General features: G+C 42.5%; 1 protein-coding gene across 1 annotated transcript in view; it reads right to left on the reverse strand.

Annotated features, from left to right (window-relative positions):
* LOC144764150 (complement C3-like) overlaps nucleotides 1–27,883 on the reverse strand; it is a 604,987-nt gene that overhangs the window by 239,251 nt on the left and 337,853 nt on the right. Inside the window, exons 22-26 of the mRNA XM_078650287.1 lie at nucleotides 26,240–26,319; nucleotides 8,671–8,821; nucleotides 6,230–6,315; nucleotides 2,228–2,367; nucleotides 339–545 (exon numbers count right to left, since the gene is read on the reverse strand). Coding sequence (XP_078506413.1) covers nucleotides 339–545; nucleotides 2,228–2,367; nucleotides 6,230–6,315; nucleotides 8,671–8,821; nucleotides 26,240–26,319 — 664 coding nt within the window. The remainder of the gene's footprint in view (nucleotides 1–338; nucleotides 546–2,227; nucleotides 2,368–6,229; nucleotides 6,316–8,670; nucleotides 8,822–26,239; nucleotides 26,320–27,883) is intronic.

Genomic DNA, 27,883 nt, shown 5'->3' on the forward strand with positions numbered 1-27,883 from the left:
ATTGTTTCATCTATTGCAATAAGTTTATTGAGACATTTTCTATCTTGCCTGGTTTTGCTTAGGATGAAAATGGGCAGACAACCTTTGCAACGGTAAAGTTAAACTGGGAAAAGTTGCAAACTTTGTTAGAACGACACTAGTGTATATAAATATAAACTTAGTATACCCCTAGTGAAGAGACAGTTTAAACACTGACAGTGTATTTCTCCCTTTTCTATGGTGCAGATGGAATTGCTTATGAAATGATGCAGGGTGTCAGTGGTGTAATTTCTGATTTACTCTTATGTCCTAAAATGTTGTCGGGTAGAAAAGCATACATTTGGAATCACTTTACTTACGACAACCTTCAGCTTCTTCCTCACACCATCACCAAAAGATACACCAGCAGCCTTTACTTCAATTTCCAACTCTCCTGTCTTGAGGGGGATGATGACAAAGGGGATGACGTGAGACGATTCCGCTTTGATGTCGACATATTGCTGGAATCTCTTCTCGAGGCTTGAAGAACTACAAATGTCCTCATTATACAGCAGCTCTACACGGACCTGTTAAAGATAAAGACCTTTTGACTCACTTTGCATCTTGGAAAAGCTAAGCTATTACGTCTAACTTAGATGTTTTGTACAAAGCCATCAACTGGCAGAAAACCAATTCATGCCACATAGCATTTTGCCCTCCGTTAATCATAATACCCACTCATACCCTTGTTTATTTATCCTGCTCAATGATATCCCTTACCAGCATTTAGTTCCCTACTCAGCGCATCCCCTATATCTCTATTCTGTTCCACACTCTTCACCTAGTTCACTACTAACTTATTCACACGGGAAACATCCTTTACAACGCAACTTTTACCACGCAGTGCCTTTATGACGCATCTTTTACAACGCAAACCGTTACAACGCATTGCGCTGGGGGGCGCTCTAGGATAGGGAATAGGTTTAATTTACTGTCTAACACCTTCCCTACTATCCACGGGGACTGGAGTTGGAATAGTAAATTAAACTATTCACTATCCAGCGCCCCAAAGCACTATGCGTTGTAATGGTATGCGTTGTAAAAACCGCGTTGTAAAAGCATGCGATGTAAAAGCATGCGTTGTAATGTCATACATCCTTCCACACACAGTCCCTCATGTATTCCTTCCTCTAGTCTAGCCACAGTCAACTCCTCAGCCCTAACCTAGAGTCTGATTCAGTTGGCAAGCACTGGTTTAGGGGTTTTAAGGTGTTACTAGACCTCAATAGCGTTCGCTGAGGTCATTTTCCACCGGGGTCCCCGTGCTATAGTTACCCAAAATGAAAATCAAGAACTCTTGATTCTCAAGACAGTGACCACAGAGCAATCCAAGGCTCCTTCAATGTAGTGATGTGGGTTGGAAACTTAGAACTTAGTAAAACACATAATAACACTCAGTAAATCATTGGCCAATCAGTGTTTTTACTTTTAAAAAGAAAAAGTACTTTAATGCATAGAAGACTTAATAATATGCACTACAAAGGGGCATCGGTCTTTTTACCTTGACTGAAGGCTGATCCACTTCAAAGGACCTTAGACATGCTTTTACAATCTACATCTGTGTGTAGCAGGTTCTCTCTATCCTCCACTTTATGTACCATCCATGCACTCTGTGTACTTGCCCCCTGTAACTCACCAAGAGCCCCTTACCTTAGCTGTCTAAAGCCACCTGGCCTTAGAGTAAATAACGGAGACCATAGGTTATGGTTCATATTTCAATTGTTATAGAGTTTGGGTGGGTGAGATTCAGCTAAAGAGGTTCACGCCACAGCAGAGGTCCAAATACCAGAGGTCAATAACAGAAACAAATATGAATTTCTATGAGTTAGGCATAGTTTCCTAGCAACATTCATGACCCTGCAACACCTGGGGACATGAAGTCCCAGATCCTTCTCAAAAGCCCCTCACACAGATTCCTTCTAAGAGCCTTATTTAGAGTTTGGTGGGTGGGATACTCTATCAAAACATGATGGGCTTCCTCTGCACCACATTACAAGTGCCATAGGCTCTAACACACTTATAGAATGACGGACAGGACATACGGCAAATTTGTGATGGAGTATCCTGTTTGCCAAACTCTAAATAATTCCCTATGTCCCTAACTTTGTTCATTCAGTACCTCTCTCAGGCCCCATCCCCCACTCTTGTTGCCTACTCCTTTGAAGCTTTAAGGCAGCTGGCAGAGGGCAAATGTTGGTAACCCACGTACATTGATGTCGTCTTCAATATAGTTGTGAAGAACCGCTCGAATTTCCACCTGCTCATTTCGGACCACAGAGTAGGGCAGTCGGAGGTCGATGAAGAACGGCTTTCTAACTGTGATTTCAAAGGGATCAGCCACACAGATACCTGAGTAAGCAGAGGACAGGTATCAGATCATGTTGTCTTAAACAGAGATGTTTGCTAAACTACTTGTCATAAAGATCAACAAACCAAACTCTTATACTACTTCCAATCTATGATGAATAAATTATACACAACCCATCACTATGCTGTGAATCCTCCCTATTTAAAAACCACTATAATAAGTACAAAATCAAAGCATGAACACAAGCATGGCTTGGACATATATTTGCTTTTTAAGTCTATGATGCATCCAATACAGGCAGCCCATAAAATCCTGAAGATCATGCAGCGTGGTGCTTGTCGGTGCCGGTCAGGGAACGTTTAGCTCTGGAAACCTCATTATAAGGGTATATATGGGGTAAGGAACCACCGCTGAAGCATTATGAGATATTACACGTCATTGAGAAGTTCAGTGACCAAAGAGAGGATCCTGGCTGAAGGTTACTTTTTTAAAGACACAAAATTCCGAGGTGACTTGCATTGTTTAATTTGAGTCAGTGTTTGCTGGTGGGGCCCACCAGCACTCATCTTTCGGGCCAGTGGGGTCCACCATCACTCATCTTTCCTTATCAGATATTCTCTGAGCGGAAGACAGAGAAAGAGACACAAACAGGAATACAGGAGGAAGAAAAGATGGAAAAACCATCAACAAGGGAGAAGCAGGAACCTGCAAGAGTGAGATAAAGGAACAGAGAGAGTCTGGCAGTGGATTAAAGAGGCCTGAATTGAATGCAGGACAACACAGCCTTGCCATTCAGTGTGGGGACATTTCATAGCTCCAGCCACTGCAGATGTTGAAGTGCATTAAAAAAAAGTATGGTAACTGTGATGCTGTGCGCAAAGGAGCGTGTGAGTTAGCATGGGGGTGCAGTCAAAGACGTGGTTAAAGTATTCTGTAACTTTTTTCTGTCTTTCACCTTCAGATCAAATATAAATGCAAGTTAAGTTAATCAGTGGGAAATGCAGTATCATACATTATGAAGCCTGTATTAGCTAAACCACTGCAGAAGTCTGTTTTCTGTAACCAGAGAGCCACTGAACTCTCGGTGGAGAATAGTGACTTGTGTATGTTTAGTTCTACAAGGCCCCAGTCTGCAATAGAAAACACTGTGAATATGTAAATAATTATTTCAAACTTGCATTACACACAGTATAAGATAGGCTGCTACAAAATGTGCAAAAAGGTTTGAGATAAAAAAACTGCTTCTAAAATATAAATGTTAGTAATACTCAGACTCTACATAGTGCAATTTCTTTGTAACTGTCCTTTAAAATACACACTTTACAGCTCAGCTGGTAACTCTCTTGCAAAACCACTCAAAAAGAATACACCTATGTTATCAGGAAGCTTCAAATGATTCCTTCAATGAAAGTCAATACTGGCTCCAAGCACCCTTTACATTTACAGATTTACCAGTTTTGCACATTTACATTTCTTTTAGGCTGCAGGCACCACGGCAAGAATGCTTGTTTAGGTGTTTGCCCCCCCCCCCCCACCCCCCCGGTTTCACAGAACAAGAGAATCCCGGCCTCACACTAGGACAACTGTTTTTAAAAAAATTGAAATGTATGGGCAAGTCGTGTCTCTCAGGTCCCGCCCACTTCTCCACTGTATTTGGAGAAGTGCTTATTGACAATGACACTCATTATGTCATAAAGTAATCTTTTTTATTTGGTACTTAATGCATTGATTTATTTGCTAAATGAAATGGTACACAAATATATTATCTGAATAACATATACATTTATTTGTTGAATACATTAGAAGAACCAAACAAATGCATTTGCTTGGCAGTTATTAAGTAATATTCAGATGTTTGAGAGGTTAACTACCGTTCTCTGTTTCTTAACTCAATAATAAGGCTCTTAGGGCCTCATTTATTAGGCCCCTTGCGGCACCTTTGCGCCGCTGGAACGTCACTTTTTTGACGCTCCAGGGGTGCAATGTGCCAGAGCATACTTACAAGGCCACGTGAAGCCACTTTATGTGACTTTTCATGGCCTTTGAAATATATGCCCCATTTACCCAGAACACTGTGTGAAAGGGGCGTTCCAGGGGTGTCGCTGTGGGTGTTCCCACGCAACACCCATTTATTCCGAAGCATTTCCAGATTTATGAGAAGTCATAAACCTGGGAATGTGTCAGATTCTAATGCCACCCCACAGTTGGCGTTAGGAAGGCGCAGCAAGGAGAAATTTTTCATTTCTCCTAGTTTGTTTTCCTTTTTTTATGTGTGCTGTCATGGAAAGAGGAAATTGCCTGAATTTATTTATTTTGTGCATGAAGGTGTCTCTTCCTGCACAAAATCAGCCCCGCAACGCAGGCACCCTTGTACCATGATGCAAGGGTGCCTGCGTTGGCGCTAGGCAGCCATTGTGCGCCAGCACAGAGTAAAGGGGCAGAAATGCACCGTATTTTATAGATACGGTGCATTCCTGCCCTTTCCTTTTAATGCAGGGTAGAGCATCAAGATTCCTGGCGGCGCTGCCCTGCGCCAAAACCTCATAAATGAGGCCCTCATCCAGATAATAGGGGGCTTATTTACAAGCCCCTTGCGCCGCTGGTACATTACTTTTTCCCCGTATTGAAAGTGATGCATCAGCGGTGCAAGGGGCTTGTGAATAAGCCCCGGTCTGGAGCGCTGTGAATACAGTACTGCCATCTCTCATCACTAGGTTCTTTTTTAACCTGGGCTTTTTTTCCAGAATACCTTGTGTAACAAAGTAAGGGGCATATTACCAAGCCTGGCGATATTAGATTATCGCCACTTTAGCGGCTGTTTTCGGCCGCTAAGCGGCGATAATTATATCGCCCTATTAGCAAGCTGTCGCTAACTGATGTTAGCGACAGCTTTGAGGCGATAGCGAGCTGTTTGGGGCCCGCTTTGCATGTCAGCGATATTTATCGCTAATGACATGGAAAGTGGGCATACCCAAGGTGTTAGCGACTAAAAACAGTCGCTAACATCGCTATCGCCTATTATCAATGCAGGCGTAGCGATGGAAATATTCGCGCTAAGCGTGAATATCTCCAAAAGCTAACGCCTGCTCAGACCAGTTCTTAGCCATCATATCCAATGGGAGGTGGATATTATCGCTAAGACCCTATTGGTGTTAATGCCTGAATATCGTTGTATTCTCAGGGATATTCACGAATTTCGCCGCTATCGCCGGATATTTTATCGCTTTAGAGATAAACGTTGCTAATAGCATGTTATCTCTGCGATAATATCCGGCGATGCTTGGCAATAAAAAAAAAACTCGCTAAGCCCATTTAGTGATAAATATCGCTAGTCGTTGGTAATATGCTCCTAAGTTACTAAGTACTAATCAGGCTTCCCTGTAGGAGTAACCACATATGGGTGTGTGTGGAGAAGAAGTAATCGCCCGAACTCCCCGACAGAAGCAAGCATTCTTCTTAAGCTCACTGAAGGGCATGACTGACAAACAGAGTGACTGCACTCATTGGGGCCTAGGCCACACTATCATTACAGTTATCTCACCAAGGCATGCTGCATGCTAGAAACACCAACACATGCACCAAGGCGGGTCCAACAAAGATAACATCTAATCCCAGTTTACTCTTTCGTACCACTTGCTTTAAAGGGAGAAACATTTTCTATTCCTGATTGGTCTTTCGTCATGCCATGAACTCACCCAGTTTTGTGACGTGTGAGCACACTGCTAGGCATAATTCTATCTTGAGTTGCCTCTTTTACTGCATACATTGCCAGAAAAATCACTTACTTTATTTGCAAGGCATTAAGTGGTACAGTCTCAAATGGTTCCCTCATCAGGAGTTTCCTGATGTGCCGTACCCTAAAAACTGCGATAAATGAACATACCAATCTATTTTTTTTCTTACCTTTCGCTTGGGAGAAGCCTATCGCCAACACCTCCCACGTAGTGATAGAGTCCTGTAAATAAGGGTTCAACTCGATGGAAGAAAGTCTGGAAACAGATCAAGCAATTGTCATAATTAATACATGCATCATCTACTTAGGGCACCGTGCTCCTAGTTTTTCAGATTGCTTTCCAAGTGCCCCCTCTTTACCCCCACAACATCCTTAATGTTTTTAATATACTCTGATGAAGGGACACATCTTCTCTTTATTACTGCAACACCATTTGTGGAGACCAACTAGTTTTTGAGCTCAAGGTCAATACATGCAATTATAGAGCATCTGAAACCAACAGTTTGACACAGTTCCAAGCCTCCCACAGGTAAAATGGAGTCCTATTGTAATTAAAGTTTGTCTGCATGAATAGAAAGACCTATCTTTCAAATGAGTACAAATTCTGAATAGGTATTCTTATTTTTTTTTCTGACCAACCAAAGTGATATACAGATATTACAAAATGAGACGAACTTTCAGGTCCACGAAAGATCCTGCAAAGAAAACTTGAAATAAGAATTGCGGTTTGTCAGGAGAAGGTTTTAGGCAGGAGGGCAATGTTTTTGCATATGCATCCCAGCACATTATAGGTAATAAACAATAGACTGCATACAGTAAAATGTGTTGCTTTTTTCTTTTGCTAACTTTTAATGCCCAAATTCCAGCTTTCAAGCACATGACATTTAAGGATACTTTCATTGGGCTCTTTTGATTTGAAATATGGAAGATTATAGTGAAACGTTTTTTCCAACATTCATGTGCTGTTCTTTTCTATGATGGTCTATAAGTCTCAAGCAGTACCTAATTTGTAAAAATGCAAGTGCCAAGGCCCTCTTCTGGAGGCCCCTTCTGATTACTCTCAACGCTTTCAATTACAGTAATAACCAGGCCCGGACTGACCATTGCGGGCACCGGGCAATCCCCCGGTGCACCGCAAGGATGGGGGCCGGTTTTGGGCCCTGGGGGCCGGTTTTGGGCCCTGGGGACCGTTTTTGCAGCATAGCTGCAAAATCGGCCCTGTAACAAAATCGGCCGAAAACCGGCCCCGCCAAAGAGCTCGGTCGCACCCCCAGGTTGCCGGCCGAGCACTTTGCCAGGGCCGGTTTTGGTTCTCAGTCCAACTACTATCCATCACACTTCTATACGTTTGACAAGTATGCATATTACAGGCCCCCCCCAAAGCTATATGAAGGGTTTTGGTGGCAGGTATTGATTGTTTTTAATGTATACTGAATTAATAAACAATTGCTGTTATACTCGTCCCTAAATGAGACAAACAGTGCCACCATATGGCAGACTGTCATAAGTGCCAGTGTGGAGCACCAGAAAACAGAGTCTGCACTTAGAGCAGTCTCAAGAAACTGGGGGTCAGGTTTATTAAGGGCTTGCATTGCCCTTGTGTCACACAAGGTAACGCAACTCCTAAGTTAGAATTACTATGATTTATTGTGCCACGCAGAGCTACCTTTCGTGGCTCTCTGTGGCATGGTAAATCTAGAGTAGCACAACTTGTTCCCTTGTGTTACTCTGTGTGGGGAAGGTGTTCCATGAATGGTGCGTGGTGTTCCCATGCATCCATCCAGAATTAATAAGACTAGTTAACCTGGGAATGCGTCAAAATGCTATGCCATTATAGGTGAGGCGCAATAGGACAAATATGTTTATATTTCCTCATTATTTCCAATTTCCATGGAAAGGAAATTGCCTCTGGGGATTGTGTTTGTGCAGGAAGGTATCCTTGCTGCACAAAAACACTCCTGTATGTAATACAGGCACCTTTGCAACGTGGCGTAAGGCTGCTTGCATTGGCACTTAGCAGCCACAACTGCACCAGCACAGTGCATGAGCACAAATACGCGGTATATTAGTAGATATGGCACAGTACTGCTCTCTCCATGTGACACAGTGCAGCAAGTTGTATTGCTGTCTTGCTCTTCATCAAATCTTAGTAAATATATGTCCTGGTGTCTAATTAAACCTTGATATGCATAGGTTTTTGATATATCATAAGAGAGTACAACCTTTTATAAATGGTAGATAGTTTGTATCTTATTTTGGACATTATAGCTATTTAGGTGGTAATGGAAAATCCCTCAATTTCTAGATGACAAACCTAACAAGTAGAATACACTGACTAAATTAACTCTAGCATACTACTGCTTTGATGGAGGAAATTCTGTATGTGAATTCTCCATCAAATTCAAGCATCCAAACAATTGGAAGATTTTCAAATAAACGCAAGCTGTTACGGTAACTCTTCTGTATGGTATGTACCAATAAAGAATTTTCAAGAATTCAATGCCTGATTCAAGTTTAGGCTAAATTAAGTTGACTAAGCTCTAACTGTGAAGTCCGATACAAATTACCAATTTTTTCTGTGCCTTTTTATTAGAAAGTCAAAGTGTATTACCCATCTTGATTGGTCTCTGCAGGTAAATCATAAATTTGCCAAAGCCAGCTCTCTGCAAATTGACTTCTGGATACAACTTCTTCATCTGTGAGATATTCATCTTCGTCTACAGATTCTGGAGGTGCTGGGCGAACACTTGCCTGGCTGTATTCTGGGTAAAGGAGAAAGACAAAGAAAACATATGTATCACACCTCAAGCAACAGATATCGGAGATCATAGATGGTAAATGGGCATTCTTTGCAACAAAATATCTGCAAAAACATATGTTTTAGTTTTCGAGGTAAGAGTATACAATACCTCATTTAGTTATTTGCAGTGGCACCACAACCTGCTGTTGTGGTAGAGGGGTGAAGGGATATATATATATATATATATATATATATATATATAATATATATATATATATATATATATATATATATATATATATATATATATATATATATATATATATATATATATATATATATATATATATATATATATATATATATATCCAAAACTGAGAGTTGCCTCCAAAAGAAAGAAAACTCACGCAGGTAAGTGTCGCTTGTAGATTTATTGGGCAGCAGCAGCAAAACACAAAGGGTCCAAGCAAAGAAAGCGTGAAAGTCCGAGCCTGACGCGTTTCGTGATTTTGTCACTTCTTCTGAGGCTCAATGCTGCTGGAATCACGCCGCCATGGGTGCCGCTACTTAATATATGATCGCCAGTCCTCAGTGGGTGTGGCCGCTTGCACAGCCTCCTGGGATCTGTAGTGAGGCACAGCTTGCTGAAAGGAAGCAAATCAAGCTGCAGTGAGCTGGTGCGGGATTCCATGCGTGTTCAGTCAGTGTTACCCCAGTGGGTTGCTAAAACAATGCTGGCTCTTAGATGCTGCTATCTTTCGCTGCCGTCCAAAAGCACCTGGCCCTGTGAGCACACACCATCCACGGCGATGCAGGGGTCCGTCTTTACACGGCGGTTTTCTTTCACGGCTAGGCACAGCCGTTACAAATCCAAAACTGAGAGTTGCCTCCAAAAGAAAGAAAACTCACGCAGGTAAGTGTCGCTTGTAGATTTATTGGGCAGCAGCAGCAAAACACAAAGGGTCCAAGCAAAGAAAGCGTGAAAGTCCGAGCCTGACGCGTTTCGTGATTTTGTCACACAGTGTGGTGTGTGCTCACAGGGCCAGGTGGTTTTGGACGGCAGCGAAAGATAGCAGCATCTAAGAGCCAGCATTGTTTTAGCAACCCACTGGGGTAACACTGACTGAACACGCATGGAATCCCGCACCAGCTCACTGCAGCTTGATTTGCTTCCTTTCAGCAAGCTGTGCCTCACTACAGATCCCAGGAGGCTGTGCAAGCGGCCACACCCACTGAGGACTGGCGATCATATATTAAGTAGCGGCACCCATGGCGGCGTGATTCCAGCAGCATTGAGCCTCAGAAGAAGTGACAAAATCACGAAACGCGTCAGGCTCGGACTTTCACGCTTTCTTTGCTTGGACCCTTTGTGTTTTGCTGCTGCTGCCCAATAAATCTACAAGCGACACTTACCTGCGTGAGTTTTCTTTCTTTTGGAGGCAACTCTCAGTTTTGGATTTGTAACGGCTGTGCCTAGCCGTGAAAGAAAACCGCCGCGTAAAGACGGACCCCTGCATCGCCGTGGATGGTGTGTGCTCACAGGGCCAGGTGCTTTTGGACGGCAGCGAAAGATAGCAGCATCTAAGAGCCAGCATTGTTTTAGCAACCCACTGGGGTAACACTGACTGAACACGCATGGAATCCCGCACCAGCTCACTGCAGCTTGATTTGCTTCCTTTCAGCAAGCTGTGCCTCACTACAGATCCCAGGAGGCTGTGCAAGCGGCCACACCCACTGAGGACTGGCGATCATATATTAAGTAGCGGCACCCATGGCGGCGTGATTCCAGCAGCATTGAGCCTCAGAAGAAGTGACAAAATCACGAAACGCGTCAGGCTCGGACTTTCACGCTTTCTTTGCTTGGACCCTTTGTGTTTTGCTGCTGCTGCCCAATAAATCTACAAGCGACACTTACCTGCGTGAGTTTTCTTTCTTTTGGAGGCAACTCTCAGTTTTGGATATATATATATATATATATATATATATATATATATATATATATATATATATATTGTCGCTCCAAGGTTATCTACCTTTGGGTAGCACACGAGCAGCAGCTTGATTTATGTGTAGGTGAGGACAGGGATACGCTTGTAGATGCCGCTCCGTAATGGATCCGCCCAATGCGTTTCGAAGCTCCATATGCTTCTCTTCAGGGGCTTTAACGGAAGTGGTGTGCGCAACCGCTAACCCACTTCTCCATTTTCCATATAACACACCCACCAATGGGAGGCTCAAATGAGACTGTGTATTATGGGAAGTGTGGTGCGGAAAGCACATAATCAAGTCCTGTATGCACCCCGCAAGTGAGCCCGACCTCGATCCTGTGTACGGCTGCTGTTTCACTTCCGTGACCCCCAAGGATGACGGGGTGGTGCATACTCCGCAGCTGGATGGCCGCGTATAAATTGTCGCTCCAAGGTTGTCCACCTTTGAGTAGCACACAAGCAGCAGCTTGATTTATGTGTAGGTGAGGACGGGGATCCACTTGTGGATGCCGCTCCGTAATGGATCTGCCCGATGCGTTTCGAAGCTCCATATGCTTCTCTTCAGGGGCTTTAACGGAAGCGGTGTGCGCAACCGCTAACCCACTTCTCCATTTTCCATATGACACACCCACCAATGGGAGGCTCAAATGAGACTGTGTATTATGGGAAGTGTGGTGCGGAAAGCACATAATCAAGTCCTGTATGGACCCCGCAAGTGGGCCCGTCCTCGATCCCGTGTACGGCTGCTGTTTCACTTCCGTGACCCCCAAGGATGACGGGGTGGTGCATACTCCACGGCTGGACGGCCACGTATAAATTGTCGTTCCAAGGTTGTCCACCTTTGAGTAGCACACGAGCAGCAGCTTGATTTATGTGTAGGTGAGGACGGGGATCCGCTTGTAGATGCCGCTCCGTAATGGATCTGCCCGACGCGTTTTAAAGCTTCATATGCTTCTCTTCAGGGGCTTTAACGGAAGCGGTGTGCGCAACCGCTAACCCACTTCTCCATTTTCCATATGACACACTCACCAATGGGAGGCTCAAATGAGACTGTGTATTATGGGAAGTGTGGTGCGGAAAGCACATAATCAAGTCCTGTATGGACCCCGCAAGTGGGCCCGTCCTCGATCCCGTGTACGGCTGCTGTTTCACTTCCGTGACCCCCAAGGACGACGGGGTGGTGCATACTCCGCGGCAGGATGGCCGTGTATAAATTGTCGCTCCAAGGTTGTCCACCTTTGAGTAGCACACGAGCAGCAGCTTGATTTATGTGTAGGTGAGGACGGGGATCCGCTTGTAGATGCCGCTCCATAATGGATCTGCCCGACGCGTTTCGAAGCTCCATATGCTTCTCTTCAGGGGCTTTAATGGAAGCGGTGTGCGCAACAGCTAACCCACTTCTCCATTTTGCATATGACACACCCACCAATGGGAGGCTCAAATGAGACTGTTTATTATGGGAAGTGTGGTGCGGAAAGCACATAATCAAGTCCTGTATGGACCCCGCAAGTGGGCCCGTCCTCAATCCCGTGTACGGCTGCTGTTTCACTTCCATGACCCCCAAGGATGACGGGGTGGTGCATACTCCGCGGCTGGACGGCCGCGTATAAATTGTCGCTCCAAGGTTGTCCACCTTTGAGTAGCACACGAGCAGCAGCTTGATTTATGTGTAGGTGAGGACGGGGATCCCCTTGTAGATGCCGCTCCGTAATGAATCTGCCCGACGCGTTTCGAAGCTCCATATGCTTCTCTTCAGGGGCTTTAACGGAAGCGGTGTGCGCAACCACTAACCCACTTCTCCATTTTCCATATGACACACCCACCAATGGGAGGCTCAATATATATCTCAACATCTCTTGCTTACAAGAAGAATTTGTCACGCACTCACAACATCCGATATTTTTCCAAATTCCTTTATTTGCAGCAAGGCTTCTGTTCCGGAAAATACCTGACGCGTTTCGTCAGTGACTACTGACTTGATCACGGTTGGTAAATGAGTGATACAAAGTGGCCTATAAGCAATGTTCAATAAGGGCACATGACTCATTACATCATTGTAACAAAATGTAGCATAGCATTATGGTATTTGTAGATATACCCGGGAAAAACTTAATAAACACATTTTCATATTTTAATGCATCCTGTTGTTTTTTTTTGTTGTTCCTCATCTTCTAAGGTTTATTTATTTCCCTGTGGTTATCAATGTTTTAACTTCAGAATTCTTGGAATGTTGATCCAACGGACTCGTTTTTAGTCCTGGCTCATTTCCTGATTTTGCCCGATCAACTATCCGCTGCCTGGCTTCCTGTCTAAATGATTTTTTACATCTTAAAACGAGAATCCTTTAGTGAATTTTTAAACGCTTATGTAACGTACCGTTACTTGTGATATTTATTTGACTTTATATATTGCTCGGAGCTCCGATGAAGCTAGATTTCGTTTTTAAGAACATTCTCCATTCGGCCTTTTGTAATTTAGCCCTCAGGTGGGCGTAATTATTTCAGTATCGTTTTAGATGTTTATTCCTCATTATAAAGGATATTAAGAGTGCTTCCTTTAGGGTTTTTTTTTAAGTAAGAGCAAGATTGCCAAGAGTTTTTTGGCCACAGGGTTCTAGTATGTGCTATTTTATTCCTTTGAACTCTGGAGCATGATTGTCGTCATGCCCTCTAGTGGGCAAATTCGTTTTTGGAAGAGATGATTCTCCCTCCCTGTTTCACCCCAAGCCTACTACCAATCAACATGTTTTCAAATGATTGCTACATACAGTTAACAACTTTGCAAACATCATTTCATGACCCTAATAATTTCTTATAAGTGTACATACAGTTCTTCACTCTGGTTGAGTCCCCAGGGTGTAAAAGTTCTGAAATTGCATATTTGGCACGATTCTCTCTTCCTCAGATTCTTCTCTCGATCACCACCTCTCACATGTTGTGGTGTTGTCTCTAGAGCATAGAAGCGTAGTAATTTCCAATTCCCCTCATGGTTGCTCTCCACATGTTTAGCGACAGCATTGCTGCGGTCCTTGTTGATTTTTGCTCGCACATGCTCTAAAATTCTTTTTTTAAGTCTGCACTTTGTGCTGCCAATGTACTTTAGTGAGCATGGGCATTCAATGACATATACGATGTACTGATTTTTGCACGTGATTAATTCCTTTATTCGCCACAATTTGTTATTTGGTTGCAGTACCTCTGTTGTGTTTTGGGCGATTTGGCATACCTTGCATGAGTGGTATTTAAGGAAACCTTTGGTTTTTAGCCATTGTGTCCCTTTCTTCATATCGGTGTTTTGATGAAGACTGTGTACCAATTTGTCCCTTAGGTTTTTTGATCTGCGGAAGCTGACATTCGGGTGCTTTCCCATAGTTCTTCCCTCTGTTGGATCCATTTTTAATAGTTTCAAATTCTTTCTAAGAACTTCCACAATCTGTTTCGATTCTCTCATGTAATCCAGAATTAATCTCACCGGATTTTCTATTGGGGCATCAGTTGGTGTTATTTGTTTTGGTTTCAGGATGTCTTCCCTTTTTCTTTAATTGGCTCTGATCAAACATTTTTTGATGGTACCTTTTTGTAACCTCGATGGCTAAATCTCTATGCCATCTGTGTTTATTCCATTCCTGTGGGTCAGAACAGATGAGTGACAAATTCTTCTCGTAAGGAAGAGATGTTGAGATAAAATTAGACTTGGCTCTGTCGACTGCGCATGCACCGAGCAACAGAGCGCCAGAGGTCCGTGAACAGGAGCTATGTTGGGAAATATATATAATTGCACAATTGAAACGAAGTAAATTGAAACTTACTCGGCTTTGGGCTCGCCGATTTGCCACGCCACCTGACCACGGGAGGAGGTACCCGGAAGGACCCTAATTGTTTGTTGTGGAAAATGGAGGGACCCAGTGCCGGCCGCTGAGATCACCAGTGACAACTGTGAATTTATTACACCACGAGAACGCTACCACAGGAGCTCCTTCAAGGTAAGCCGCTCTTCGCTTCTCTGCCGGTATGTGAGAGAGCCGATACTTTCCGTGCCGGCTTTTCTTCCTGTTCGGCAGGGTGCGGGGAGTGTGTGCTGCCTAGGGCGTACTGCGGCTGTACAACGGAGTAATAAGAGTGACTGAGAAAACAGATAGTCACAATTCTGACTATAGTCTCCGTGATTTGTTGAAGTGTTTTCTTTGATGAAAAATAGCGGCATCAGGAACCACTCATTGTAGTGGTGGGACATGCAGTCCAATATACAATAATTCATAAACGGTAAAAATCCGCAATTTTCAGATAAAGACCAGCTGTGTCTAGCGTTGTATTCACAGACAATGCAGGATTGTCAAACACGTCTGATTGTGGAATATAGGACCAAGTACGGATGAGGAAGGAGAACGCAGGAGAGAGGCAATCTCCTTATTTGCCAGAGCACCTGGGAAAGGAGGAGGAATAACAACAATTACGGCTGATAAACCAGAAAGTAACCCACTCAATGCACAACTTGGGAAGTATGAAAAACTTAAAAAACAAGAAAGCGCTAAATGGTGGGAAGCGATTTCTTTACAGGATTATGTGGACAAGGAGAAGGTACCACAAGGTTTGAGAATATACATAACTCCCTCCCATGAATCGCTAAATGCCAAAATGCTTGAAGAATGGGCGCAGAATTCAGCAATGAGTAGTAAAAATATGCTATGCATATTAATAAAGTATGCGTGGGAAGATCGTGAGGAGATTTTGAAGCAAATAAAAGAATTGGAAGTAGACTTCAAAAAAAGTGGTAGTCAGGACACAATTAAAAAAATTATGGATGAGCTCAAAGGTCGTCTCAAAAAGAATGAGGATGATATTAAATATCGCAAACAGTGGAAACTACACAGGGACTGTAGCGATTATGAGAGTGACAGGATCCTGACGTATAGTCCCAAATATGACTATTTATACAAACAATCAGGTCCGGAAACACAAGTACCGACAAATGAAGAAAGAAGAGACACAGCGACTTTGAGTATCACAAGTGATTCTGATACTGACACATCAAGGAACACCACAAGTACTATATCTGAAATAGAAGTAACTAAGAGACCGGCGACTTTTTTAGAGGAGTTCAGAGTCCTCAGAACCAGGCGCAAAAAGGAAGTGGAAGCAATCCAACAGCAACTGTTCCAGAAAAGGACAACGAGAGGACGACCAAGGGGAAGAGCAAGAGGCCGGGGAGATCACGTCAGAGATGCCTCAAGTTCCAGCAGAGGCGAAGAAAACAAGAAAAAGCCAGTGGGAAACAAGAGAAGTGGCTACACAAAAAGGAAATAATCATGGATGAAGCCATGGTAAATAGAACTATCATTAACTTATCTTCCAGAACTTTAAGCTTTAAAGAGAAAAAAACTCTCTGCCTAGGACTTACTTTTTGTCCAACAGAACTGTTTGATTATGCTGAGACAAGAGTGGACATTTTTAAATTTGTACGTAAAATGAAATTAAAGAAATGGCATTCACTGAGACCTAATAGAAGCCTACCAGAACCTACACATGAGGGTGGATTACCAGAACTCACTGTAGGAGACACAGATTTACTTCAAGATGTTTACTCCCTAGGTGCCACTTTTGAGGACAGTCAACAAGAGATGTCAGTAGTGGGCGTGAGGGAAACGAGATTAGATAGAGCCGCAGGTACGGCATTTAAACCCAAGTCAGTGTTTTTCCCTATACTACCACATGATCCCATTGACACCTTTCAAGAAGTGGTGACCAAGGAATTGATCAAACTCAAGCATAAACAAACTAGAATGAGGAACACTAATTTGTCACAAGAACAAATGGAGTTTATTTTCTCTCTGGGTAATGATAAAAGTATTGTCCTGAGGCCTTCAGATAAAGGGGGCAACATTGTTTTGTGGGGTAGAGACCTATATATTGCAGAGGCACTTAAACAATTGCAAGGGAGCGCCTTTTACTGTAGCTCTAACTCAGAAGAATACAATACTAGCATCATGGATACTTGGGACAAACTGCTGGAGTGGAAAAATGAGGGACTTCTCTCCTGGCAAGAGTATTGCTTCCTCAAAAAAGAGTAACCTAAGATGCCCATTTTCTACCTTCTTCCTAAGGTCCATAAAAACCTTAGAGAACCACCAGGGAGACCTATCATTTCGTCTATAGGTGGTGTCAATGAGAACCTTTCGGTTTACATTGATCACTTCCTAAGAGAATATGTATGCTTACTCCCTTCCTACACTAGAGACACCATGGATTTTCTCAATAAGATCGAGAACATCCAATGGGTGGAAGGGGCATTGCTCATTACTATGGATGTAAATGCTCTTTACACCATAATTGACCATGTCCAGGGCATGGAAGCCTGTTACCATTTTTTAAAACAGAGAGAAATAGGCTTCAGTGAACACACTAGCATGCTCGTAGACATGATGAAATTATGTCTCAGAAATAACATCTCCATGTTTGATGGGTCTCTCTTTAAACAAATTCGGGGGGCCCCTATGGGATCAGCTTTTTTATGGGATCAGCTTTTTTGCCCAACTTTGCTAATTTATTTCTAGGCAAATGGGAAGAAGAAATTAGGAAGGACAGAAACTTGACAGCAGACTTTGCCAAAGTTCAGTTTTGGATCAGATACATAGATTATCTTTTTATTGTCTGGTTAGGAACTGAAAAAGAGGCAGAGGATTTCATCAATAAACTGAATTCAAACAGCTACAACATAAGTCTGACATCTAACATCAGTAAGAATTGTGTTGAATTTCTTGATACAACTATTGAAGTGAGCAATGGTCATCTTATTTCTAAACTTCATAGAAAATCAACTTCAGGGAACAGTTTACTACATGCCCTTAGTGCTCACCCAGATCCCTTGAAATGGAGTATACCGTGTGGGGAGCTCTTGAGGGCAAAAAGGAACTGTAGCGACACAGAGGGTTTTCTTACCGAACGAGAGACAATGCTGACAAGGTTCAGAGAACGTGGTTACCCGGAATGGGTCCTGACAAAGGCAGTTGCCAAAATTAGAGAAATCACTCGATCTGAAACCTTAGCACCTAAACCTAGAGCTGACCCCATATCAGAGAGTACGAGGATCATTACTACGTTTCATCAGGATTCCAATAAAGTACCCAAAATTATTGCAGACAATTGGAAAATCCTGAAAGCGGATAACATCATAGGCCCTAGAATATCAGAAAGACCCCAGATTACTTATAAAAGGGGTAAGAATTTGAGGGACAGCTTGGTCAAAGGAGACATCACAGAAACTAAGAAGCAGCATATTCAGGGTCTTAAGGGTTTTTACCCTTGTGGACATTGTCGAGCATGTACAGCCAGTTTCATGGTTAAAGACATTGAAATCCCAGGTACTCATGAACACAAAAAAAATTAAACAATTCCTGACATGCAACACTAATTACGTGGTGTACGTTTTAGAATGCCCGTGTAAAATCAAGTATGTAGGGAGTACTACCTGCATGGCAAAAAAACGTGTACAGGAGCATCTCAGAGCCATAACCAATGTAGACACTAAATATCCTATTGCCAGGCATTTCCAGGAGTTCCACCAGTCTAATAATTCCTTACTGCGGTATTATGCAGTGGAACAGGTTAACCTAGGTAAAAGAGGAGGCAATAGGGAACTGGCTCTTAGAAAGAGAGAATCTAGGTGGATTATGATCTTAGAGACCAGATTTCCGGGTGGCCACAATATGGATGAAGAGCTGGCAACTCATCTCTACACAGAATAGCGTTGTATTATTGCATACATAGGTTTCAAGGTATAGAATGCAAAGTAGAAAGTGAGTTTCCACCAGATATTCTAATGTTTGACAATCCTGCAATCTGTGTATTTGTGTGTAGTATACTTTTAGTGTACTTTTTTAATCCTGTTTTAACTATTGTTTTTGTTATATATTTCTTTTAGGAGATAAGGAAGGGGGAAGACAATATAGAAAAAAGTATTTTGGAAATTCGTGTTTGGCCCCACCTATCTCCAATGAAAACAGATAGTCACAATTCTGACTATAGTCTCCGTGATTTGTTGAAGTGTTTTCTTTGATGAAAAATAGCGGCATCAGGAACCACTCATTGTAGTGGTGGGACATGCAGTCCAATATACAATAATTCATAAACGGTAAAAATCCGCAATTTTCAGATAAAGACCAGCTGTGTCTAGCGTTGTATTCACAGACAATGCAGGATTGTCAAACACGTCTGATTGTGGAATATAGGACCAAGTACGGATGAGGAAGGAGAACGCAGGAGAGAGGCAATCTCCTTATTTGCCAGAGCACCTGGGAAAGGAGGAGGAATAACAACAATTACGGCTGATAAACCAGAAAGTAACCCACTCAATGCACAACTTGGGAAGTATGAAAAACTTAAAAAACAAGAAAGCGCTAAATGGTGGGAAGCGATTTCTTTACAGGATTATGTGGACAAGGAGAAGGTACCACAAGGTTTGAGAATATACATAACTCCCTCCCATGAATCGCTAAATGCCAAAATGCTTGAAGAATGGGCGCAGAATTCAGCAATGAGTAGTAAAAATATGCTATGCATATTAATAAAGTATGCGTGGGAAGATCGTGAGGAGATTTTGAAGCAAATAAAAGAATTGGAAGTAGACTTAAAAAAAAGTGGTAGTCAGGACACAATTAAAAAAATTATGGATGAGCTCAAAGGTCGTCTCAAAAAGAATGAGGATGATATTAAATATCGCAAACAGTGGAAACTACACAGGGACTGTAGCGATTATGAGAGTGACAGGATCCTGACGTATAGTCCCAAATATGACTATTTATACAAACAATCAGGTCCGGAAACACAAGTACCGACAAATGAAGAAAGAAGAGACACAGCGACTTTGAGTATCACAAGTGATTCTGATACTGACACATCAAGGAACACCACAAGTACTATATCTGAAATAGAAGTAACTAAGAGACCGGCGACTTTTTTAGAGGAGTTCAGAGTCCTCAGAACCAGGCGCAAAAAGGAAGTGGAAGCAATCCAACAGCAACTGTTCCAGAAAAGGACAACGAGAGGACGACCAAGGGGAAGAGCAAGAGGCCGGGGAGATCACGTCAGAGATGCCTCAAGTTCCAGCAGAGGCGAAGAAAACAAGAAAAAGCCAGTGGGAAACAAGAGAAGTGGCTACACAAAAAGGAAATAATCATGGATGAAGACATGGTAAATAGAACTATCATTAACTTATCTTCCAGAACTTTAAGCTTTAAAGAGAAAAAAACTCTCTGCCTAGGACTTACTTTTTGTCCAACAGAACTGTTTGATTATGCTGAGACAAGAGTGGACATTTTTAAATTTGTACGTAAAATGAAATTAAAGAAATGGCATTCACTGAGACCTAATAGAAGCCTACCAGAACCTACACATGAGGGTGGATTACCAGAACTCACTGTAGGAGACACAGATTTACTTCAAGATGTTTACTCCCTAGGTGCCACTTTTGAGGACAGTCAACAAGAGATGTCAGTAGTGGGCGTGAGGGAAACGAGATTAGATAGAGCCGCAGGTACGGCATTTAAACCCAAGTCAGTGTTTTTCCCTATACTACCACATGATCCCATTGACACCTTTCAAGAAGTGGTGACCAAGGAATTGATCAAACTCAAGCATAAACAAACTAGAATGAGGAACACTAATTTGTCACAAGAACAAATGGAGTTTATTTTCTCTCTGGGTAATGATAAAAGTATTGTCCTGAGGCCTTCAGATAAAGGGGGCAACATTGTTTTGTGGGGTAGAGACCTATATATTGCAGAGGCACTTAAACAATTGCAAGGGAGCGCCTTTTACTGTAGCTCTAACTCAGAAGAATACAATACTAGCATCATGGATACTTGGGACAAACTGCTGGAGTGGAAAAATGAGGGACTTCTCTCCTGGCAAGAGTATTGCTTCCTCAAAAAAGAGTACCCTAAGATGCCCATTTTCTACCTTCTTCCTAAGGTCCATAAAAACCTTAGAGAACCACCAGGGAGACCTATCATTTCGTCTATAGGTGGTGTCAATGAGAACCTTTCGGTTTACATTGATCACTTCCTAAGAGAATATGTATGCTTACTCCCTTCCTACACTAGAGACACCATGGATTTTCTCAATAAGATCGAGAACATCCAATGGGTGGAAGGGGCATTGCTCATTACTATGGATGTAAATGCTCTTTACACCATAATTGACCATGTCCAGGGCATGGAAGCCTGTTACCATTTTTTAAAACAGAGAGAAATAGGCTTCAGTGAACACACTAGCATGCTCGTAGACATGATGAAATTATGTCTCAGAAATAACATCTCCATGTTTGATGGGTCTCTCTTTAAACAAATTCGGGGGGCCCCTATGGGATCAGCTTTTTTGCCCAACTTTGCTAATTTATTTCTAGGCAAATGGGAAGAAGAAATTAGGAAGGACAGAAACTTGACAGCAGACTTTGCCAAAGTTCAGTTTTGGATCAGATACATAGATTATCTTTTTATTGTCTGGTTAGGAACTGAAAAAGAGGCAGAGAAATTCATCAATAAACTGAATTCAAACAGCTACAACATAAGTCTGACATCTAACATCAGTAAGAATTGTGTTGAATTTCTTGATACAACTATTGAAGTGAGCAATGGTCATCTTATTTCTAAACTTCATAGAAAATCAACTTCAGGGAACAGTTTACTACATGCCCTCAGTGCTCACCCAGATCCCTTGAAATGGAGTATACCGTGTGGGGAGCTCTTGAGGGCAAAAAGGAACTGTAGCGACACAGAGGGTTTTCTTACCGAACGAGAGACAATGCTGACAAGGTTCAGAGAACGTGGTTACCCGGAATGGGTCCTGACAAAGGCAGTTGCCAAAATTAGAGAAATCACTCGATCTGAAACCTTAGCACCTAAACCTAGAGCTGACCCCATATCAGAGAGTACGAGGATCATTACTACGTTTCATCAGGATTCCAATAAAGTACGCAAAATTATTGCAGACAATTGGAAAATCCTGAAAGCGGATAACATCATAGGCCCTAGAATATCAGAAAGACCCCAGATTACTTATAAAAGGGGTAAGAATTTGAGGGACAGCTTGGTCAAAGGAGACATCACAGAAACTAAGAAGCAGCATATTCAGGGTCTTAAGGGTTTTTACCCTTGTGGACATTGTCGAGCATGTACAGCCAGTTTCATGGTTAAAGACATTGAAATCCCAGGTACTCATGAACACAAAAAAAATTAAACAATTCCTGACATGCAACACTAATTACGTGGTGTACGTTTTAGAATGCCCGTGTAAAATCAAGTATGTAGGGAGTACTACCTGCATGGCAAAAAAACGTGTACAGGAGCATCTCAGAGCCATAACCAATGTAGACACTAAATATCCTATTGCCAGGCATTTCCAGGAGTTCCACCAGTCTAATAATTCCTTACTGCGGTATTGTGCAGTGGAACAGGTTAACCTAGGTAAAAGAGGAGGCAATAGGGAACTGGCTCTTAGAAAGAGAGAATCTAGGTGGATTATGATCTTAGAGACCAGATTTCCGGGTGGCCACAATATGGATGAAGAGCTGGCAACTCATCTCTACACAGAATAGCGTTGTATTATTGCATACATAGGTTTCAAGGTATAGAATGCAAAGTAGAAAGTGAGTTTCCACCAGATATTCTAATGTTTGACAATCCTGCAATCTGTGTATTTGTGTGTAGTATACTTTTAGTGTACTTTTTTAATCCTGTTTTAACTATTGTTTTTGTTATATATTTCTTTTAGGAGATAAGGAAGGGGGAAGACAATATAGAAAAAAGTATTTTGGAAATTCGTGTTTGGCCCCACCTATCTCCAATGGGACTGAGGAATTCACTTAATTCACATTAAGATAAGACTTTAATCACATTAAGTTTGGGCACTGCCTCCCCTCTTAATTTACCAGCTATCTTATTCATGATTGTTCATTTATGAAATTTATAAAATGTACATTTCAGGATGTCAGTTAACCTTACGTGATACATATTGTGTAGATATGTGTGTCAGACATAAAGGAACCAGGATATTATTGTTGGTTGGCACTAGACCGTATACAATGGCTACCTCTAGTTGAGAGATATAATAGAACTCTTGTAGTTTAGTTAAAGGCACTAGACCGTACTGGTTCCCCCTTTTTTGTTAATTCTGTGGTCTAAATTACATGTATCAATGTAATTGAACTCAATATATGGAAATTCCAGATGGTTAATACCTTGTTTTACATCAAAATTCATTAGGGATATGTCACTAAAATCATGGATGACATAATGTGAAGAACATGGTTGTTAAGTATAAACGTACCATAACATTATAGTTAGATCCGGCACTAGACCGTAGATCTGTTTTCACTGATATTGTGAGATACAGTAGAACTTGTGGAAGTACAAGGAGGGCACTTGTCCGTTTTTTGTTTCTCTTGCACTTATATAGAAATTTTTGTTTGGTAAGAATTGTAATGATTATATAATTGATTTAATTATTATGATTCACAGTTCAAATCGAACAATGTATTAATCAAAAGAGATTTTCCTTAGGCCAATTTTATGCACTGTTCGTAACTAGGTAAATTGACTAGTTTAAAATGGCTGATCGATTTTCCTTTAACTGACACAGGCACTAGTATCCTTGTTGATGTTTACTATAATTTATTATGTGACGTGTATATAATGTGCTGGCCCCAGGGGAGAGGTCATCGTGTGATCAAGACACCAGGGGGTGTCGAAACGCGTAGCGTTATCTGAAAATAAAAACTCTGTGACTGCATTTACCTGAGTGCGTGGCTCTGCTTAATTGCACAATTGAAACGAAGTAAATTGAAACTTACTCGGCTTTGGGCTCGCCCATTTGCCACGCCACCTGACCACGGGAGGAGGTACCCGGAAGGACCCTAATTGTTTGTTGTGATATATATATATATATATATATATATATATATATATATATATATATATATATATATATATATATATATATATATATATATATATATATATATATATATATATATATATATATATATATATATATATAAATATGTGTATATATATGTCTCCAAAGCAAACCTCCCTCGTGAAAGAAGAAGAAGCAGGAGCCCAGGGGGACAGATAGGAAAGGCTTTATTCTCCAAGTTACAGCTCCAGCGGCGGCGAATGCATTTCGGCTAACGCCTTCCTCAGCGCCCAACACCAGACAAGTGAATCACAGTGTGTTCTTCCCTGCTGCCTATAAATGGTTGACAAGGGTCCGCTCCTCCCGCTTACAATACCGTTCACCTGTTGCAGGTCGTTAGTGATTCTACGAACGACAACTCCCAGGATGCCAAATGACAAAGCAGCACAGGTCAGTGAAAAGGCTGAGCGACGACCCCATTTCCACCCCACCCGCCCGTATTGCTGGCCACGACCATATATGGACAGTCCCCGTTGTGCGTTATCGAATGAGTGTTTCTCAAAGGTTTTACATGTGCAACTGCCTGACCCTCATAACCACAAGCATTAAGCCAAACATTCGCATTGACCTTTCTTAGTTTGTATAACTGCAATATTTACACGTGAAACAGGACAGGTCATTAGGTTATGATCTCTTTCATTGGCACATCCGTTGAAATGTGAGAGATCAGCCATCTATTTTCTATGGAATGCAGGCCGTACCTCCTTATCAGAACACAGCTCTTTCAAAGCACTAAGCATGCCAGTAACAGAGGGGCAGCTGCAGAAGAGAGAGATGGGCGTGGGCACCAAGGTCTAGGGGAGTGGGGGACCAGGGCCCATCAATATTCTCGGATGAGGCCAGAAGCTCTCTCAGGAACAATGAGATATTCTGCCAGACTGATTTTTCCTTGCAATAAGCTGAGCTAAATGCCCTTTACTAGACACCACTCGTGCAAACAGTTGGCCTCCATACCAAGTGAAATGTCTCATTACTGATATCATGACGTAATGACTCAATAGGAGTACATCAGTGGAAACTGTGGCGCACCATGCGAAACGGGCCATCCCAACTGCTGGGGCAAGGAATCCGCAGGAGGTTCTGGAGAATTTCAAAGCTGTATTATTCCAAAGCTTTCTTATTCCAGCCTTATTCAAAACATGCCTGAAGGGAGTTCCCCGAAGAACATCTGTGTGTAAAGTTTAAAGCCTTGAAGGTTTTTTTCTAAAGACCTTTATGAACATGTCATATCACCACGGCTTTGTGAGTGAGGAATACTGTATGTAAGGCAGGGGTACGCTACATAGAGGAATTCCAAGGTTAGGAAAAATCATTTTGGAGTGTTATAGTTGAAAGCCTCAGGGATATTTTTTCTGTTTATTTTGTTTGAACAAATGAGTATTTAGTTACAATTTTAGCATATTACAAGTGATTCGGATAAGGGCACAATCTGGAAGGTATTGCGTTGTCAACATGGAGGGGTGCGGGTGTCTATGAGGGAGACGAAGAAGTGTGAACAGCTGGCTGTGTGAGGGTGACAAGTCCTAACCTTGCAGTGCCTCCCTACTACAGTGCTAGGTAGAAGTGACTGACAGCATATGCTGCACTCTCTGCTTCATGTGGAAGAACTAGAAATAGGGTGCAGTACTGCACGGGTGTGTGAGGGTAAAGTGCAATCAAAATGGATGCAGGGCCACCACTCGGTGTGAGCCAGAACTGGAAATCAAAAATATGCTGTGTGATTCAGTAGTGTGAGGTCGAAGTGCAATTAGGAGTGCCGGACCTTACTCCTGTATAAGATAGAAATGGAAATAGGATGCAGTATGTCTCAAATGTTTGAAGTCGAGTGGCAGTAGAAGGGATGCAGTGCCACTCTTCTGTGTGTGGTACCAGTGACGGAAGAAGGAATAGAGCATCTTTGTGTTGTGTGTGGTGGAAGTGTAATTAGAAGGTATGCTCCGCTCGCTTGCTATATATGCCGCTCAGCCTGAACTTTTAAGCCCTACCACTTTCAAATGTCACGAGCCGCCACTGGAAACACCGATGCAGCTGAGCCAGAACATAAACAACTCAAGACCCCTTTCTCACTAAGTGGGGTATAGCTTGGTTTCAGTGATAGTGAGCACGGGACCCACATCTAGGCATACCCTTGCCACTTAGGAGGTGCATCCCTTCACACAAAAAGGTAATGGGAGAAATGCTAATGTACAGAGGATTCCCAGCTTAAAACTGAGCTTTAATTCAAACATGGTAATCTTTGAAAAATGCTATTACACAAGAACTGTAGCTACTGACAATAACTTCTATAAACCTTTAACAGCAAAGCATTTATGATAATGCTAAAATACAAAAGAGAAACAGGTGATGAAAGCTTGTAACAGGTAATTAGCTACCAGTTGTTTTTCAGATCAGATCCTAAAGCTCCTAATTCTATCTTTTGAGAAAACTGAACATTGCATGTCATCCACATCTTCGACTCTTAACTTATTCTATTCAGGCACTCACCTTTTCGACCAGCAAATGCAATCACACCATCTCTTCTGCTTGCACTAAGAATTCCTGAGATTGAGAGGATAATGACATATCTTACATTGTGCATTTTTTTATATAAAACATGCATATTGCTGACAAAATTGAGCAGGACTATTGCTCCCACAGTTTGCTGGATATCACTGTCTTCTTGTAAAGGAGTCATATTTACTCCTCCCCCATGGATTCATGTTATGTGGTTTTTGGCAGTACTTAAGGGTTTGAAGTTTGAACTGTGTGTGCCCCAAACTGTTCAGTGAGCACATGGCTTAGGCTGCCTTCACAGCCAAAGAGGAACGAATGGCTGTAAATGGCCTTCAATCCAGGTGAATATGGGGTTTGCAGCTCTCTGGGAGGCACATTTCTACCAACAAAATGTTCCTCTGTGTTAATAGCATGTCCCTAGAAGGCGCAGTTATTGTCACCTTACCGCATCACTCTATGCTGTCTATAACCCACCACGTCTTCCTCCTCTTTGTGCTTTAATGTCCCACAAACAAACCCTTCAGTGCTATTGTTGTTGGGCTACCACTTTTCCATATTTGGCCTGAACTCTTCAGTTTGGAGTGACTCTTTTGGGTAAGAGGGACTACTCTCCTTGTAGCTACCTCTATTGTGTCTGGATCTGGCTATACTTTTGCTCACGTCAGATAGAATATTCTGTTAGTCGCCTCTCATCCCCTTTCCCCCCAGAGACCACTTTGTAGATTATCGCATGTTACAATTTGGGATGTTTTTGATGTTGCACTGCTTGGTTGCTTTCTACACCAAAGGTTATCACTTCTTTATCACATTATTTCTGTAATAACTACCAGCCCACCAGCCCTCCTTCTGTTGCCTTCCTACCAATACTACTCGAACATGCCCACATCTGTGCTATTCATACCTCTGTTACAACCATCAGATAACTACTATATGTGCTTCTTTTATGACTGTATATCACTGCTTACACTTTATTTATGGCTCTCAATTATGACCACCAGCCTGACTAAGCCCACACTGTTGATTGTTGTGTTATTAACAAGAAGAGACACCCCTATTTTCCAATTTGTTTCAGCAAGATCATTTCCCCTCAATGCTATTGGTGCCTCCACACTAGGCCACACCCTCTCTGCGCTATTGGCAGGACTTCATCATAGCCATGAGACAACTCCCCTCCATGTTATTGGTGCCTCCACACCAGGCCACGCCCTCTTTGTGCTATTGGCAGAGCTTCATCATAGCCAGAAGACAACTCCCCTCCATGCTATTGGTGCCTCCACACCAGGCCACGCCCTCTCTGCGCTATTGGCAGTGCTTCATCATAGCTAGAAGACAGCTCCCCTCCATGCTATTGGTGGCTCCCCACCAGGCCACGCCCTCTCTGCGCTATTGGCAGTGCTTCATCATAGCCAGAAGACAACTCCCCTCCATGCTATTGGTGCCTCCACACCAGGCCAGGCCCTCTCTGCGCTCTTGGCAGTGCTTCATCATAGCCAGAAGACAACTCCCCTCCATGCTATTGGTGCCTCCACACCAGGCCGCACCCTCTCTGCGCTATTGGCAGTGCTTCATCATAGCCAGAAGACAACTCCCCTCCATGCTATTGGTGGCTCCTGACCAGGCCACGCCCTCTCTGCG

Source organism: Lissotriton helveticus, chromosome 1_1, assembly GCF_964261635.1.
Source record: "Lissotriton helveticus chromosome 1_1, aLisHel1.1, whole genome shotgun sequence".
NCBI lineage: Eukaryota > Metazoa > Chordata > Amphibia > Caudata > Salamandridae > Lissotriton > Lissotriton helveticus.